At 37.1% G+C, this 18,268-nt stretch overlaps 1 protein-coding gene across 3 annotated transcripts in view; it reads left to right on the top strand.

Moving 5' to 3' along the window:
- The window catches only part of mcama (melanoma cell adhesion molecule a), a 60,392-nt gene extending 43,467 nt beyond the window's left edge, over positions 1-16,925 (top strand). For 2 of the 3 annotated variants that reach the window (XM_056252896.1, XM_056252897.1), the window contains exons 2-16: positions 1,813-1,937; positions 3,075-3,300; positions 3,396-3,466; positions 3,563-3,650; positions 6,044-6,223; positions 7,093-7,220; positions 8,582-8,729; positions 10,799-10,914; positions 11,040-11,181; positions 13,094-13,224; positions 13,314-13,455; positions 14,179-14,217; positions 15,133-15,262; positions 16,319-16,448; positions 16,566-16,925. In XM_056252896.1, the coding sequence (XP_056108871.1) occupies positions 1,813-1,937; positions 3,075-3,300; positions 3,396-3,466; positions 3,563-3,650; positions 6,044-6,223; positions 7,093-7,220; positions 8,582-8,729; positions 10,799-10,914; positions 11,040-11,181; positions 13,094-13,224; positions 13,314-13,455; positions 14,179-14,217; positions 15,133-15,262; positions 16,319-16,448; positions 16,566-16,586 (1,817 nt within the window). In that variant the 3' untranslated portion in view covers positions 16,587-16,925. The remainder of the gene's footprint in view (positions 1-1,812; positions 1,938-3,074; positions 3,301-3,395; positions 3,467-3,562; positions 3,651-6,043; positions 6,224-7,092; positions 7,221-8,581; positions 8,730-10,798; positions 10,915-11,039; positions 11,182-13,093; positions 13,225-13,313; positions 13,456-14,178; positions 14,218-15,132; positions 15,263-16,318; positions 16,449-16,565) is intronic. The other variant, XM_056252898.1, reaches the window with a different exon arrangement.
- Positions 16,926-18,268: the final 1,343 nt, after the last annotated feature.

The following is an 18,268-nucleotide window of genomic DNA, read 5'->3' on the forward strand; positions in this document are numbered from 1 at the left end:
CATGATTCTTCAGAAATCATGCTTATATGCTAACACTAAGAAACTTTTCTTATTATTATCAATGTCGAAAACAGCATAATATTTTTATGGAAACTATACGAACAGCATATATTTGAAAAATATTTTTTTACTTGCACTTCTAATCGAGTTAAGGCAAGTATCAATTTCTTTAAAAAATAAAATCTTACAGATCCCAAACTTTGGTTGTGTAAAATAATAAATGATTACAGGACTTTTTCAGAATTTTTTGGGGGGTGTGAACTATCCATTTAAAGGTGAAAGCCATAAAACTATTCAATACCTTTTGTCATACATTATAGTAATATACTGTAGTATATTTGTAGTAATATATGTATATGTTGTGATTAAAAAAACAAAAAAAACCCACCAATATAATACAGTAGAAAAGAACAATATTAGTAATCAAAACAATTTGCTCAAATGTGTTAAATATGTCACAATGTGACAATATGTCCTACAAAGTGCTTATTTCTGATGCAAGGTATTTTTTCATTCTTTTGATTAGTGGGTAAAATTGACCTGCTGCATTTACGAAAAGATTGTAGAACCATTGCCACGATCAGCTTTTGTGAAACCGCTTAAATGCATATTAATAGTTTTTCATATTCCAGCAGACAGTTCTCTTTATGTGTTATGAAGCAAGTTAATGGGCTATGTTTTATTTCTTGATTTCCCACGACAATGCTTTTGAGAGCCATTACATGTAATAGCTTGCATGGAGAATAACTTGTATGGAGTTGATGATTTTGCCTATTTTCCTATGATTCGGTCAGTGCTGATGTGGTATGGTGGCCTAGAGCATTCTTCAATCTAATATTGCCAGCCAAGTGAAGCTGTGCCATGTATGGTTTAACTTTCAAAGTCTGCAAGATCAATGCATCTACAAATGTGGGCCATCAGAAGAGCTGCGCCGATCATGCAGAATTGAAACATTCTTCAGTCAAGTTATGCTCCTCCTCGACCTATTATGTATTAGTTTACTAAATATATTGGCTAATTTGATATCAGAAGAGTGTGGTACTCTTTATTTTATCATTTGAAATCCATTCTGATAGATTTGCATTGGAATTACACAAACAGTGGCGAAAATGTGAAAAATAGATTGGTGCGTTGTCTGTATATCTTCAATCTCAACAGGATAGCATCAAAGACCGATGACTCATCGACTGTCTCATGTCCTCAGTTTGCCCGCATGCAACCTACAGTCACGGAATTCCGCAGAAGTCACATAGACTTATTATTTGTACACAACTAACTATGGAACAACTTTAAATCAATATGCCGCTGGGAAGACAAAAAATATAAAACATGATAACATCATATTCAGCATGACAACATAAAAAAAACTGCATCACTTGCGATACAGATAAATCACATAATTGACAAGCTTGTACATCCGTAATCATGTTTGTTTATCTGCTTTGACTTGATTTCATTTTCAGTTCTGAATAGATGCATTCTTTGTACTCTTTTTAAATCCATCCTAAATAATTCCGCCTCACAACAATCCGCACAGAACACGCAAAAACAGTCCACAGATCCGGCAGGATCTTGCCATCATTTACAGTCTTCGAATGACCCTGAAGAGTTTCAACAAAGAGAGTGTTTTACTGTTGTTGATCTCATTAATAGGAGTGTAAATTGAGTTTTCTCTAAGGCTGTGGCCTAAACATTACTACGCAATCTAAAATACATTAAGCGCTTGTTAATGTGTTTTTTCATGTGTTGATAAAGCAGCCTTTGTTCTCACATGGCCTCAAGCACACAATCTCAATGAGTTTTCTTTGGCAGCTTGGGCGGTAGTGGATCTGAGGATGGAGGACACTGTGGAGGTTTACATGGACGAGTCTGCGGAGATCCCCTGCCTGTACACCTTCACCGAGAAACCTGTGATGGTGATGGTGCAGTGGTTTGTGGTGAGTCCCGAAAGCTTTCACATTTTTTAGTTTAAAAAGTTGATTCTTTCATCAGTTACTCACTTTTATGTTGTACCAAATCCATAAGACTTTTGCTCACCTTCGAAACAAATGAAGAAAGATTTTTTTATTTTAACTTTGACACTTCAAAAAGTTCATAAAGACAATATCGCTTTGAATCGAGCGTTTAACCCAAGTTTTCTGAAGAGACACGATTGCTGAACAGCTGCTTGATGAACAGATTTAAAGGGATAGTTCACCCAAAAATTAAAATTTTGTCATTACTCTCCCTCAAGGTGTTCCAAACCTTAATGAATTTCTTTCTTCTGTTAAACACAAAAAAAGATATTTTAAATAATGTTAGAACCAGACAGATTACGTAAGCCTGCCGTGACCTGTCTGGTTACCAACATTTTTTTTAAATATCTTCTTTTGTGTTTAACAGAAGAAACTCATACAGGTTTGGAACAACATGAGGGTGAGTAAATGATGACAGCATTTTCATTTTTGGGTGAACTATCCTTTTAATTTAGGCTATTATTTACATATTAACACTGATCAAAACACCTAGAGCACATCAAATATGGCAAACCAAAGCTCCGCTGTACTTGTTTGACGCTTGAGTACAAGCTTCATTGATTCCTGCGGGAGTTCGAAAGTGTTTGTGTGACATCACGTCATGTGTGTGAGATTATTTACCATATTTGATGTGCTCTATACGCATATCAATGTTTATATGTGAATAAAGCCTGCATTAAATTTGTTCCTCATATAGAGCAGTCATGTCTCTTCAGAAGAATTTTAAACCGCTCGATTTATAAGAATTACTTTTGTACTTTTTAATGTGTGGAAGTTTTGGTTGAGCAGATTTTCAATGGATGGCCAAAATTTGTGTACCAGAGATTAACGATCTCATGGATTTAGAATGATATAAGGGTGAGTAAATGATGATTTTTTAAAGTTTTTTTTTTAGTTTATCCCTTTAATTGTGTTGGAATTGCTGTTACTTTTTAAGTATTCAGACTTTCACCTGGCTAACAATAGATTGAGTAAAAATTCCCTTAGACTTACATTGAACGAGGGACTCGAGTCATATCCACAGACCATGTGCTACGTTTTCTTTCCCATCATCCTCAGCGGGAGCGTGAAGGGAATCGGGTGAGGATCTCCTACAGCGATCTGACCATGCAGAAGGTGGATGAGGACACGAGCTACAGTGACCGTATCAGTGTACAATCTAACAGTGATGGAGAAACTCTGACCATTCAGGACGTTAAGCTGTCTGATGAGAGAGAGTTTTTCTGTCAGGTCAGTGGGTTGGCAGCCGGCAATGGAGAGGGAAGGACTCTCCTGAAGGTTTTCGGTAAGTCTTTTCCTCATGTCAGTTGAATATCGTCACTAAATGGTTTAATATGGTTGCTTCTTATATATATATAAACGTTAAATTGCTGTTGTCAGACCCTCCAGAGCCTCCTGTCATTGAAGGTGTCCTCTCTGGAGTTTCTGTGTCCAGTGACTCCCCCGCTAAGGTACATCATGCACTCAAATTCACCCTGTATGCATATGTAACGATTGTAGCAGTTATATATGCTGGGTTTAAGTTGACGCATCTCTTATTTGGTTAGATTGCATCTTGTGAGACCAGAGATGGCTTTCCAAAGCCAAACATCACATGGTACCGTGATCACATACCCATCCACCCTGCTAATGGACGTGAGTAAGATTAAAATATCCTGTTCCCCATGTACATACCTGTACTATGTATTTATTAAAGGGTTAGTTCACCCAAAAATGTAAATTCTGTCAGTAATTACTCACCCTCATGTTGTTCCAACCCCGTAAGACTTTCGTTCATCTTCGGAACACAAATTAACATATTTTTGATTAAATCTGAGAGCTGGATCACTCCTCCATAGGCTTCTTAAGGGATCGAAACTGGCCGGCCCAAAAGTTATGAAAGACATCGTTAAAATAGTCCAAGTGACTACAGTGGCTCAATCTTAAGTTTATCAAGCAACGAGAATACTTTTTGTGCGCAAAAACAAACAAAAATAACGACTTTATTCAATTATTCATTTTCTTCCATGTGGGCCTCGAGTGAGTTCACGTAGTGATATTGCACAAAGCTTCTGTGTTGCACGTCACACGTAGGCTCACTATTGGCCGACGCTGGTCATGTGTGTGATGTGTGTGACGTACAACACAGAAGCTTTGCGCAATATCACTACGTGAACTCACTCGAGGCCCACATGGAAGGAAATGAATAATTGAATAAAGTCGTTATTTTTGTTTGTTTTTGCGCACAAAAAGTATTCTCGTCGCTTGATAAACTTATGGTTGAGCAACTGTAGTCACTCGGACTATTTTAACGATGTCTTTCATAACTTTTGGGCCGGCCAGTTTTGATCCCTTAAGAAGCCTATGGAGGAGTGATCCAGTTCTCAGATTTAATCAAAAATATCTTAATTTGTGTTCCGAAGATGAACGAAAGTCTTACGGGGTTGGAAGAACATGAGGGTGAGTAATTACTGACAGAATTTACATTTTTGGGTGAACTAACCCTTTAAAGTTATTACAATAACTGTGAAATAATAGGCACTAACCCTGAACCTAGTGTACCCCTAAACCTAACCTTAACCCATGTACTTACTGTACTTTATATTAACTTGTACTTTCTTAAGTACACTGTAAGTACACATAAGTGCACATGCTGTAAAATAAAGTGCAACCATTCAGTTCTAATTCAGTAATTTTAAGTTTTGATATTAATATAATTTGAATATACATTTTTTATACTACCGTTCAAAAGTTTGGATTCTGTATGTTTTTCTTATTCTCCTAAAATTCTCTTATGCTCACCAAGGCTGTATTTATTTGAAAATAAATTAAAAACAGAAAGAACATAATTTATTTTGAAATCTAAATCTTTTGAAACAATGTAAAAGTCTTTACTGTCACTTTTGGCCAATTGAATGTGTCCATGCCACTTTTGAACGGTATGTATATAAATATGAAAAATATATATAAAAAAAACAAGCTTAAAATAATGGACCTTATTTATTTTCTTAATACACATTCCTGGTCTTTGGTACACATTGTGCACGATCACTGTCACAAGTTTGAAAGTCTAAAAGATGAAGATGAGTCAAAAGGTTCCAATACAAATTAATTAATGTATTTTATAAAGAAATAAACAGTAACCGACAATGAACTGAGGAAACACAGGAACTTAAAGCTACGTTTACACAACTTAAAAATGAGAAGTTTTTCCTTTGGGTTTTCCGTGTACAGACGACACCATTGTCAAAACGATCCTCATTCACACGGATCTGCGAAAACGACTAAAAACGCTGTATTTTTACGCTGCCAGGCCATTAGATGGCCTTGAAACACTATAGACTGAACATGTAATACGCATGTGCATGACGTCATCGTCTTCAGAGATTCGTGTTTTTGTTGTTTACACGGAGACCGTTTTCAAAAACTTGCACTTTGAAACCTGTTTTCAAAAGTTTGCGTTTTCAGCCAGCAAATACGCCATTGTCATGTAAATTAATGGTCAAAATGCATAAAAAGTTTTACATTTTTAGCTGAAAACGGTGACATGTAAACAGCCTCTAAGTATACAATGATAACAAACTTAAATACGGACAGCTGTGATGATTAAATGAATTCATGGTAACAAACAAGTGGCGGGGAATGTGAACAAAGACAACAGAAAAATAATGACAATCAAACTAAAAGTCCATGAAAATGAAACTAAACAAACGGATTACTAAATCGTGACAATCACATGATGTCATTTTACATTAAGATGCAATAACTTGCTCCAAACCTATAAGTACAGATCTTAAAATTTTTGCCAATACTAATAAGCCCAAATTATTTTTTTATGTTGTGGCTAACTATGAAATAGCAGATAAATAAATGGGAAATTTTGTGCCAAATTTATTTTCTTGTCCGAATTAAAGATAAAAACCTAAAAGCTAAAATCAATCGCTTTACATGCTACAAATGAATTTAGGCATCACAACATTGTAATGAGTGTGAAAAATAGTTGCCACTAATGTGTGTGTGTGTGTGTGTGTGTGTGTGTGTTTTCTCAGTGGTGAATGTGGTAACGCTAGTGACAAGAGAATCCAGTGGCCTATATACAGTGCAGAGTGATTTGCATTATAAGGTGACCAAGGAAGACAAAGACGCCTACTTTTCCTGTGAAGTCAGCTACTTTGTCCCAGCAGCTGTCAGGACATCCGAGTCCAAAGGCGTCAATATTACAGTTCACTGTAAGTCCCTTTATAATTGAGAGTTTCTTTTGATGAAGTGGAATGCGATACATCCAATCTTTTCCATGACAATCTGAATTTTTGTTCTAACCACACTCTTAGAAAGAAAGGTTCAATGGGTTCTATGATGCGTTCTTTATTCAATAGGTTTCTTTATTCTTGACCCAGTTTTAAAGAACGCTTTATGCCAAAAAGTTTCTACATAAGGAAACATTTCTTAAATTATTGAATAATACTTTCATGTTTAACAAGTTATTTCAATTTTACTAGTGATAAGGTATGTTTATGAGCTGTTTAATTAATCAAATTTAATGAAAATAAATCCATAAAATGCTCACATGATGGGAACCCCTAAAAGTTTTTATATATGAAACACCTGACAGAACCCTTGCTACAACATTTTGTTGGTTGCTTGGTTTCTGTATCTGTTGCATCGGGCTAGATAGCTCCGCCCACTGTGAAATCTCATTGGTCCAAAATCCCACTTTACATACCTGCATATTAGACATCATATTTGACTTTACTGGCAATGATTTGATCATTTCACATAGCGTTTTCAGTTTCATTGTGGACAAAAACCTATATTTGAATCTGATGACAATCTTTGTGCGAACACCATCAGATTTGACATGTCTAACATGGACATGTAAACATGTTTCATGTTTTTAATATTTCAGATAGCGTCAGTACGTCACAGGTAATGATAAACTTTGAGTTGTGTTCGTCATGACACAGCTATGAAGCTCTTTGCTTTGTCAGCTTTGACTAAATAATTGAGTGTGAGAATTATGTTGCATTGGACGAGATACGTATGAATGAATTAAGATTCATGGCCCCTTGGTCTTTGTGTATGTTCGTATGTCATATAGACCCGACAAGCAGCGTGGAGATATGGAAAGAATCGCCTGAGGGCTTGGTCAAAGAAGGGGACACAGTGGAGATCCGTTGCCAAGGCGATGGGAACCCCCCAGCACCCATCATTTTCAACCGAGAACAAGTGAGAATAGCCTCTTTTTTTCTCTTTTTATTCGCACCCGTTTTTCCTGAATGGGAGGCTGTAAAGCATTGAGAAGAAGCGGACGTAGCAGACGTCTAGCTCAGACAATGTGCTTGATATGCACAGACAGAACAGTACCATTACTGACTTGCAGCTTTATGTAAGTGTTACGTATGCATTTGCTTTAATGACATAGGGCCTCATTTATAAAACGCGCATGCGCACAGATTTAGGGTACGTTTACACGACAACGATGTGCTTAAAACGTTTTCCGTGTTCAGACGGCAACATTGTCAAAACGATCCCCCATTCACACGGATCTGCGAAAACAAATAAAACCCCCTGTATTCTGCTGCCAGGCCATTAGATGGCGATGATTGAACACGCATGTGCATTACGTCATCGTCTTCAGGGATTCGCTTTGTTGTTTACACGGAGACTGTTTTCAAAAAATTGCACTTTAAAACCCATTTTCAAAAGTTTTTGCGTTTTCAGGCAGCCAAAACGCCGTTGTTGTGTTAAAAGAACGGCCAAAACGCATACAAAGTTTCACGTTTTTAGTTGAAAATGGTGTCGTGTAAACAGCCTCTCAATCTTAGGCCCTGTTTACACCTGGTATGAAGATGCGTTTGGTCGATCGCTTCACAAGTGGATGAAGCTAAATAGTGAACGGGGTCTAAAACGTTTTGAGCTTGTCCACTATTGACCACTTCCAGAGGTAGTCGAAAACAAATTTGACCGGATTGCTTTCGTAGTGTAAAGTTTAAACGCTCATGTGGTCGAATGCGGGTCAATATAGCCACAGAAGACCGCCGCCTACTGACCTAATGCGTAAACGTTACTGTTTGGAACTCCACTCCAGCAGCAATAATATAATAAAACCCTGTTAGAATAATTTCACAGCATTAAAGTTCAATTATTTGGTGTGCATACTACCACACTTTTTTCAGCCAGCCAGTCTATAAGCTATAAAATAACCTATAATGCAGAACATATTGAAGTGAGACAATGAAAATTAACACTTACTAGTCAAAAATGTATGTTAAGACAATTTGTCATTAGTTGATTAGTCCATCAAAGAATTCAGTGTTGGTTCTTTTTGACAATTACAATTTATTTACATAATTTTAATTACCGGTAGTTGTGGTCTGTGAAGGGCAGTGTTATTTTAGTATTTTTTATATATTCTATTTATTTATTCTATATATATCCCCCCCCCCCCCCCCAATTCTGCAATTGCAATTCTGTAAAGAAACTTAAGATCATTTAATGGAAATAAAGGATGATAATTTATCATTCAAGGGAAATCTTAATCAGTATGATAGACATTCTCACTGTTCTCTCTGTCCTGCTCTTAACAGTCAGATGTGGAGCTGGACTCCTATCATGGGCTGCTGGTTCTTAAGGAGGTGTCTCGAGCAGACAGTGATGTGTATGAATGTCACTCTCTGGACCTGGATGCAGTGAACCATGATGAGGTGGTGGACACCCTACAGCTCACTGTGCACTGTGAGTTCTGCTTCTCAATTTTACACACCCTGATTTTGAAACTAGAAATAAATTGCGCACCACCACCATAATATTATCATCCATTAGAACTAGTATCTTAATAATGTTGAATAACATTTACTATTCTGTTCAAACGTTTTTTTTAAATATTATTTTATTAAAGAAATGAATACTTTTATCCAGCAAGGATGTATTAAATTGATCAAACATGGCAGATTTGTACATTGTTACAAATATATATATATATATATATTTCAAATAAATATTGTTCTTTTGAACTTTCTATTTATCAAAGAATCCTGAAAAATAATAATAATCATGGTTTCCACAAACATATTAAGCAACGCTTTCAACAATAATAATAATAAGAAATGTTTCTTGAGTATCAAATCAACATATTAGAATGATTTCTGAAGAAATGACACTAAAGACTGGAGTAATTGGTGATAAAAATTCATATTTCCCATCAAAGGAATAAATTACTTTTCAAAATATATTCAAATAGAAAACAGTTATTTTAAATTGTAATAATATTCCACAACATTACTATTTTACTGTATTTTTAATCAAATAAATGCAGTCCTGGTGAGAATAAGAGAAATCTTTCAAAAATATTAAAACATCTTACCATCCCCATACTTTTGAACGGTAGTGTACATTAATTAATTTTGCAGATGCTTTAGTCCAAAGTGAATAACAAATTAGAAGAAAAAAAAATCATTTAATATAAAGTAGCCAAATGTTAGCCAAATATTAGCAGTGAACTTTTTGTTGAAAAATGAAGTTACTCTATTGATTTTTTTTTAAAGCTGCAGTCCGTAGCTTTTCCTCTTTGTCGCCATCTCTCTGTTCGAAATCTGTAACTGCAGTGATTCGCGGAATTATCATCTTTACGTGGGTTGTAAATCGGCATGAAACAGCGCGGATGAACACAGTGCTTTGAGGCGAGTGCTGCTGTCAGTCACCGCGCTGTGTGGATACTGTCATACAGAATCACAGATTCACTTTTTGAAAGTTTGACCAACATAAGAATTTTCATAAGAAAATGTCTTCTGAACAAGTAAGTAACATCCATTTTTGTTCTGACCAACAAAGGGGGAAAAAGCATTCGACATGATAAGCTTCGTTAGATTTAATCAACGCGATTTACAGCAACCGTGCAAATTATTGCCTACTTTGTTCTCAAATTGTTCATGTTAACAACATCAGCATTGCGTGACTAATGTTAAATTTAATGTGTTTTCTGGTTACCTGTGTAGTTCAGAATTCATATTCTCCATAATAGCAAAACGAGAAAGGCACAACAAAGGAAACTCCATAACTGTGTGAATTAAGAAAACGTACTTTACACGATTGAACTATTGAAATGTCTTACTTGTTCAGCAGAAAAAAGCCGTCTCTTCTTCCGTTTTGAACCCCTTCAAAACACGGAGTTCACGCACTTTTCAAAAGCCCCGCCGATGTTTAAATCCTTGTGTTCGCATGAGACGGTATCTTTCTCTTTCTCTAGCCACCTTAAATCCGAAGTCCGAAGTCTTTTGGGTTTTATAACTGCTGAATCTCCAGTTGACACTGATGATTGTTGTTTGGATCTTTCTGGATGCCATAAGTTTAATTATGTAAAGTGCTGCGAGAAAAGCCTATACATCTAAACACCTCGTCACGCGCAGTATAGCCGGCTAGCCGAAACTCCTTCTTTATGTGTACGGGTGTGACGTCATGACGCAAAGACATGCTCGAATTTCCCGCGGAAACCCACCAGTACCACTGGAATTAAAATCATTATTACAAGCTAACCGTTTTGAATCTAGCTATGGCAAGCAGATAGTTTTGACCACTGGCAGAATAAGTTTTTTTTAATATAATTATCTTGGATTATTTTTAACTTAAAAAAGTTACGGACTGGAGCTTTAATTATTCATTTTATATATACTTTCTATGTTGTAAATAATTCCTTTCAGTCAATTATTGACCGTTTACAGATGATACTCAACCAGAATGCTTCATTTGCTGCCACGGGTACAGTCACAGATGCCTAGGTTTATGTGTTCGTCTCTGTGTGTGTGCAGATCTGGACCCAGCTGTGGTGATGCCCAAAGACTCCGAGGTCATGCTGAAAGGAGAGAGTCTGACAGCCACCTGCAATGCCCTGTCGTCTTTAGAGACCACTACTGTGTGGTTTAAGGTAACACTGCAGTGTGATTCAGCAGTCTGGACACATTCATTTAGTCTTCCACATTCTGTTTAGAGCTTCTTTTCACCCCATCTGTTCCTCGCTAAATTTGTTTGCGTGCGTTTGTTTGTGTGTAGGATGGGATTGAGGTCGTAAGAGGACACATAATGCAGCTGCAGGACGCCACATTTGACACAGCTGGACAGTATGACTGTGCAGTGACTGTACCGTCTCTTCCAGGCCTGTCGACCAGCGGTTCAGTCCATATCATCGTACAGGGTAAGGAAGAGCTCAGCAAGTATTTAAAGGTGGAGTAGGTGATATTTGAAAAACGCTGTTGGACCAACACAACCAGACACAACAACAAACGTGTGGCCAATCAGCATTAGGGGGCATATTACAGTGGAGGAGACAGAACGAGCAAGAGGGAGATTTGAAGGAAGACTGTAGAAAGAGAGATGGCTGAGAGACATTACAAAAGAGAAAAGCTCATATGAATATCACTGGAAACTGAAGGGATATGATCAGGAAAGAGCTTTAGGACCCGCGTTAATATTATAAAAAAAAGGTTTGTCTCGAGCTGCTGTGCTTTTGACATCTAACAACGAACTCTCGTTTGTATTTTCTCTTGTGCAAGTATGTACATTTTTTGTTCTTTCTTATCGTTCGTTCATCATCTTCGCTTTATTTTTCGTGACGCCTTATTTTGTTGCACTTCTGCTACGATAAATAGACATCCACTCTTGCATTGCGTGTGTAACAGAGGCCAGCTAGTGAGAGAATGCGGTGTTTACTGTTTGTTAGTGCACTCGCCATCAGGGTTCGAGACCGACTTGGAGCAGGGCAGTTTGGATTGGAGGGGGAGCTTTGGAGGCGGAGCAATGAAGAGAGGGGTGTGTTTGTTTGGGTTGATTTCAAATATCAACAATGTTCAGCAACGACTTTGAGAAAGAAGATACTGCACTTTTAAGATGGACCTTTTATGCTCTTTTACATTTTCACTAACTTTCTTTAGTGTGTAACTTGCTGTTTGAGCATGGCAATTTTTTGCAAAGCACAAAGACACTCCAAAGGGAGTTATTCTCTATATCAGTGCGCACTATTTCTGAACTCCCTGGAACGCCTCCATTGTAGTCCTGAGTTTTCTTACGGAAACGTACACTGCAAAATATTCCTCATTTAAATAATTCCTGGCCATTTTAGAGTTTTTTCGATCCGTTTATTCTTGGTTTGGTAACAGAGCTCTGACACTCCGATTGTCTTGTCTTGTCATGGTGGTGAGTGTGCGGTTTCGAGTTCGCTCGGGCTGTGCGTTCTTCTGTCCACGTGAGTTGTTTTGTGTGCGGAGCATGGTGTTCGGATCCCAGCACTTCGGTCTAGTTAGGTTTCGGTTCTGTGTCAGGGTTCGGACGTTCATGCTCCATGTATTTGTCTTCTGTTGCAAGCGTCTAAGCGCACGGAATGAGCATTTGCTCACTCTACAGCGTCGGGCCGTACGCTCTTCTGTCCATGTGTGTGTTTTGTTCTGTGTTGCACGTGGCTCATGTGTTTCATCAGCCGTGTGCTTTCATGTTGTCCTTGTTTTGTGTGGATACACAGTCGGTGAGTGCTCTCATTGGCTGAGTGTTCGTGCCTTGTTTTGTTTGAGCACATGGCTTGTGATCGTGTCTAGCCCTGCGAAGCCTTGTCTTGCGGTTTCCAGCCCAGCCCAGCCCTGCTGCCAGTCAAATTTCCCCCCTAAGGGGTAGTTTTTCTTTAGTTTTACTATTAAATAAAAAGCCCATTATTTCTGCATCTTGAGTCCTCGCCTCATCCCTTAACCCAACCCTGAAAGCCCAAGGCATTCGCAAAAAAACTGGCGAGGCCTGATTGAGTTGCATTAGTAGTGTGTTAAAACCATAGACTGTATAAAAAAAATACTTGAAACTCACAGTTATGGTAAGGGCGTGACATTTCCGAAACACGCTGGAAGCGGTTGACCAATCACAACACACTGGTCTAGCTGACCAATGAGAGCACATTGCACTTTTCGGTAGGAGGGGCTTCATAGAGACAGGAACTTAACAGGGCTGCATTTTATAATGTAAATATGGGGAAAATAATGTTTTTTGAACATCATAAAAGGCATAATAAGAGCTATACATTTAGTAGCAGTATATTTCTAAAGTTGTTACTGGATCTGTTCCTCTAGGTGCGCCTCAGATGAAGGATGCGGAGAGGGAGATTGAGCTGACAGAAAAGGTCGGGGGGTGGTTAAATCTGAGCTGTGAGGTGAGAGGTTACCCTCGACCCACCATCACCTGGAGCGTCACTGGCAGCCAGGTAACACAGATTTCCTCTCAGTCCTCTGCTCGTGTTACACAGAGCTTGTATTGACGCTTTTGTCTTGTATGTGTGTGTTGTACTCTCAGGGCTGGCGTGAGGTTGTTAAAAGAGAGACGGAGGAGCAAGTCCACAGTGTTGTGATGCTTAAAGTTACCACTGACATTGTTGCTATCTGCAATTCAACAAATGACTTTGGAATAGAGAGCAAGACCTACAACATCAGAAGCAGTAAGAGTCAATATTTTCCTTGTTTACATTGAAAATCAGGAAACATAATCACTATAATTAATGATGATGAAAATGATCCATTTTGTTAAATAGAGTATTTTTGATTATACATTCAATGTATTTAAATATAATTGACTAAATGTATTGTATAGTTATAAATGTAATATTTATTTTAAAATAGGTAGATGTAATATCTATACATACGATTACTGTGTGCAATTTTATACATACATTATTAATTTTATTGCTATTTTTTATTAAAATATTATTTATTATTTAAAATTAAATGTATAAAATTAATAAAAGAATTAAATTTAATATTTGGGTATCTATTTAGATTATTTTCATTTATTAGGGATCAAAATTTGTACATACACTACCGTTTGGGGTCAGTAAGAACTCTTCTGTTCTTCAAGGTTGCATTTATTTGATAAAAAATACAGTAAAAACAGTATTATTGTGAAATATTATTACAATTTAAAATAACTGTTTTCTATTTTAATATATATATATATATATATAATTGTATATCATTTTCAGCATCATTACTCCCGTCTTCAGTGTCACATGATCCTTCAGAAATCCTTCTAATATGCTGATTTGGTGCATTTCTTATGTTAAAAACAGATGTAACATTATAAATGTCTTTGCTTGTTTGATTTCACTGGTAATACTGGCTGTTTGGAATCAAAAATGTTAATGTTGTTCCTTGTTTTCGCCCAGTTCCATTCTCCCAGACTCCAACGGCTAGAAAAACTTCAGGTAACATTTTTTTTTTTTTCATCTTCTGTTCATAACAGATCATAAGTTTTAGATCAACACCCAGTCCATTTAATCCCCGCAAAATCCATCCCAACCAAACAATGAAAGATCATCTTATGTACTTGAATAATTCATCGATTTTCTATGGTGAAGCCTCCACAGCAGCTCGGTTAGCTTGGCTCTTCGTGTCGGCCTCTGGGCATATTTAAAATTCTGTGTGAAGAAAAAAGTCATACTGCAAAAAAAAAACAAAAAAAAAAAAACCTAGCAAAAATTGAAGCAGACATTACTTCAGATAGCAGGGGCAGAGCAAGCGCTGAATGTTTTCCAAGATGAATGTATAATTAGTTCTATGCAAATACATTAACAAATGTTTTGAAGTGCTGGGCTGCAACTGAGACTGTTAAATATTATGGTGAACATTGTGGTGGCAGCTTGCTGTTTTATTGAGTAGATTTAACTCATAAAATCCATTCCCAGACAATTGTTTGTCGTCTCTCAGTGTTTATTTATAGCATTTGATGACGCTTCCTCTGAATGACGCTCCTTAATTTTCTTTATTTGACTCGGGGGAATATGAGTCTCTTATTCCATTTTACTAAAACACTCTAATTATATGTTTCATATACCAAACTAGTCTCATTTACAAGGACATGCGTCCTTGTCATGTGGCACACATTTTGAATCCAAATGTTCCAGCCATTGTTTAAAAGTGCAGTGTAACGTGCCCTTCAGTGTTCTTTTCGTGATCTGGTATGGGATTTCACTTTTGTATTTTGCCCGAAAGCACATTTATTGCATTTCAGCATGAATTAATCTAGTCTTAATTAGTCTTGTTGAAAGGGTAATACTTCATTGGTTATTATATGTCAGTCAGTCATGCTAATGTTGACGTCTCTTGTTCTCTTTTTGCAGTCGATAATAGTGGAGTGATTATTGTGGTGATTATTGTGAGCATCCTGTTGCTGGCCATCCTGGGCAGCGTCTTCTACTTCCTGTATAAAAAGGGCAAGCTACCCTGTGGACGCTCAGGCAAGCAAGAAATGTATGTAATAGTTTTTTTCCCCATACATTAGTACAGGGGTTTTTAAACTGGCTGCATTGGAGTGTGAGAGGGTCTGTGGATAAGTTTAGAGAAAAACTGTAAACCAAAAAAAAAAAAAAAACCCAGTAAAAACTAATAAATAATAATACAAATTATCATTACATCAAATAAATTCATATTTTGATTAAAATAAGTAAAGCATTTTTAAATAAATAATTAATACATCTAACAGTACGGTACTATAGTATGTAGAAACATAAACATAATAATGTAATATATTTTCCAAAATAATTTGACTCATATTTATAATATAACATTTTTACTGTAAAAATTGGGTCTTTACACATGAAAATACACAGCTCCATTTTAGCAATAGTGGTCCTGCATGAGGATGGTCATATTTGGGGGACCAAAAACCCTGCATTAATATACAAGTTGATATGGTATTATCAAGTTTTTTGCATCTAAAGATGCCATGGTATTTTTTTAAAGTATCCTACAGTACCACCATGTGAACTTTATGGTATATGACACATGAAGTACCATGGTATACCAGTTAAAAGTTTAGGCATCTCTACTGTTTCATGAAAACATTGAATAATACGGTTTAATTAGGTTTAGTTTATATTAGGTGTCATGAACTAAATGTTTTTACAGCATTTATTAATCTAGGTTAATGGTAATTTATAATTATATGTGTTCATTGTTAATTCATGTTCGTTCATACTACATTAATGTTAATTTATCCAACTTGAACTATTCAATAGGTATTAGCATAAATTATCTTTTAAAAGATTGTTGTCGGCAAGTTTTTTTATTTTATGAAAAAAGCCTCTTATATTCACCAAGGCCGTATACTGTACAAAACATAATAGTGTGAAATAATAATAATAATACAATTTAAAATAACTGTCTTCTATTTTAATATCTTTTAAAATGTTGGCCTAATTAATTCCTGTGATGGCAAAACTGTCATTACTTCAGTTTTCAGTGTCACATGATCCTTCAGAAAGCAGTCTTGTGTATCGGTGTGTTATTGGTGTGTAATCTCTACAGCATTAATGCCTACAGCACCAAGGAGAAGACTAGCAAAGATGACATCGTCGTAGAGATGAAGGCAAAAAAGACGGAGGAGTCTGTCCTACTGAAGGGCGTCAATGGGGAAAAGAAACCTCTCAATGACCAGGTAACCATCTATACTTAACTCTTATTCAAAGTACATAGCAATTATCAAGATGAGGTGGCCATCAGGAACATCCCTTTAACTTTATTACCGTATATGGTGCTTTCTCCTGAAATAAAGAACAACATCCATAGCTCATAAACGGAGGATTGTCGTCGACTAAAGATGGCATCTGTTACTCCCTGCTGACCCAACATCAAGACTTCAGAGCTGGAGGCCGTCTTGTGGAGCAGCCATCTTTTCTGGATAAAGTGGACTGTACTTTTGTATCTCGTGTGTGAGCAGGAGCATTCATGCTTGGATAAATGGGACGTAAGCGAGCTGATCCATAAAGGAAGATTGTTCTCTATTTTCTACTGTTCTTCAATGTTTTTCTTCAACCATCGACCAATTCAAGACAGTGGAACTTTTCCATAAAAACAAGCAAAATGAATTACAGAGCAAACTGGTTGAAAAAAAAAAAACTGTCTACATTGATGCTGTCTACACAGGGGCTACGTTCACACTGTCAGTCCAAATCTGATTATTTGTGTATCCGATTGGAATCTGATTTAAAATTATTGACTGTCCACATTTTGTATCGCAACTGTTCAGGGTTGTGTTTCCCAAAAGCATCGTTGGCCAAATATAATCGCAATTTCCATTGAACTCTATTGGTAACGACGGAACTTGCGACCATATTTTGCTTTTGGAAACGCACCCCTGATCCGATTTGTGTGTCCCATGCCGCTCTTTTGTTTTCCGAAATATCTGCATTGTTTTTATGGCAATGACGTTGGGTTGGTAGGCATACGCCAAAAACTACAACAACAACTGCAAGGGTTTGCAATACAGATGTTGTCTTATTTACAAAATGTAAATGTGTTGCCGCCGCGCTGGACTACTTATGAGCCAGCGGCAGAACCGTAGGAGGCTTTATTCCGTACTGTAGTCTCCGCCAGTCTCAAAACATCATGTCTCCGTTATATATTCATTTTCTGATCCTCCGGCACTTTAAAGCAACACAACCATGTTTCAGCAGCGACTTTTAGCATGTCTCCTATAACAACATCTGACGTTTCCATTTTACGTGGTGTGAGAAAATCACATAAACCACGCGAAATCTGATCAGGGGTGCGTTTCCCAAAAACATCGTTAGCCAACTATGGTCGCAAGTTCCGTCGTTATCAGCGTAGTTCAACGAGTCGGTGTTTCCCGAAACCATCGTTCTGACGAACATTCGCAAACAGCATCGCAAAGTTGTGTGGTTGGAACGACAGCTCTCGATCTGTGGTTTGTTTTCATGACATGTGGACTTAATAAATCCTTATCTTGAGCCACATAAGCAAGCTGACATTTCACACGCTGTATCTTTTATTTAGAATACATATTTGTCGTTTACGCCTTTTAGTTTGCCAAGAGTTTTTGGAGAGTGCGCATGTGCGTGCGACGTGCTCTATAACGTAAGAACAAGCCTATGATTGAATCTGGAAATAAAGCAAAATAACTGAGAAAAATTAGAAATAGTCCTCATGCAGATGCCATGTCTGTAATTTATAGCAATACATCTAGCATTAATTCGATCTCAAACAGATTCATTAAAAGTAGTTCTTACTCCACCACGTGCGTGACATCATTAACCAACGTGGTTGAACGACCAATTTTTGACAATACAGTTTTGGGAAACAGTCGTGACTAGCTAGTTGATTTCTTCAACGCTGCATCGTACTATGGTAGTTAAAGCTATGGTATACGATTTTGAAAATCGGTCGAGAAAGCCTGAATTTTTAAAAAACGCATCCCGCCCCTCCACACACACACACCACTCTGTGCTACCTGATCCC

This window comes from Rhinichthys klamathensis, unplaced genomic scaffold (assembly GCF_029890125.1).
Source record: "Rhinichthys klamathensis goyatoka isolate OS25496 unplaced genomic scaffold, OSU_Roscu_1.1 h1tg000099l_1, whole genome shotgun sequence".
In the NCBI taxonomy this organism is placed as follows: domain Eukaryota; kingdom Metazoa; phylum Chordata; class Actinopteri; order Cypriniformes; family Leuciscidae; genus Rhinichthys; species Rhinichthys klamathensis.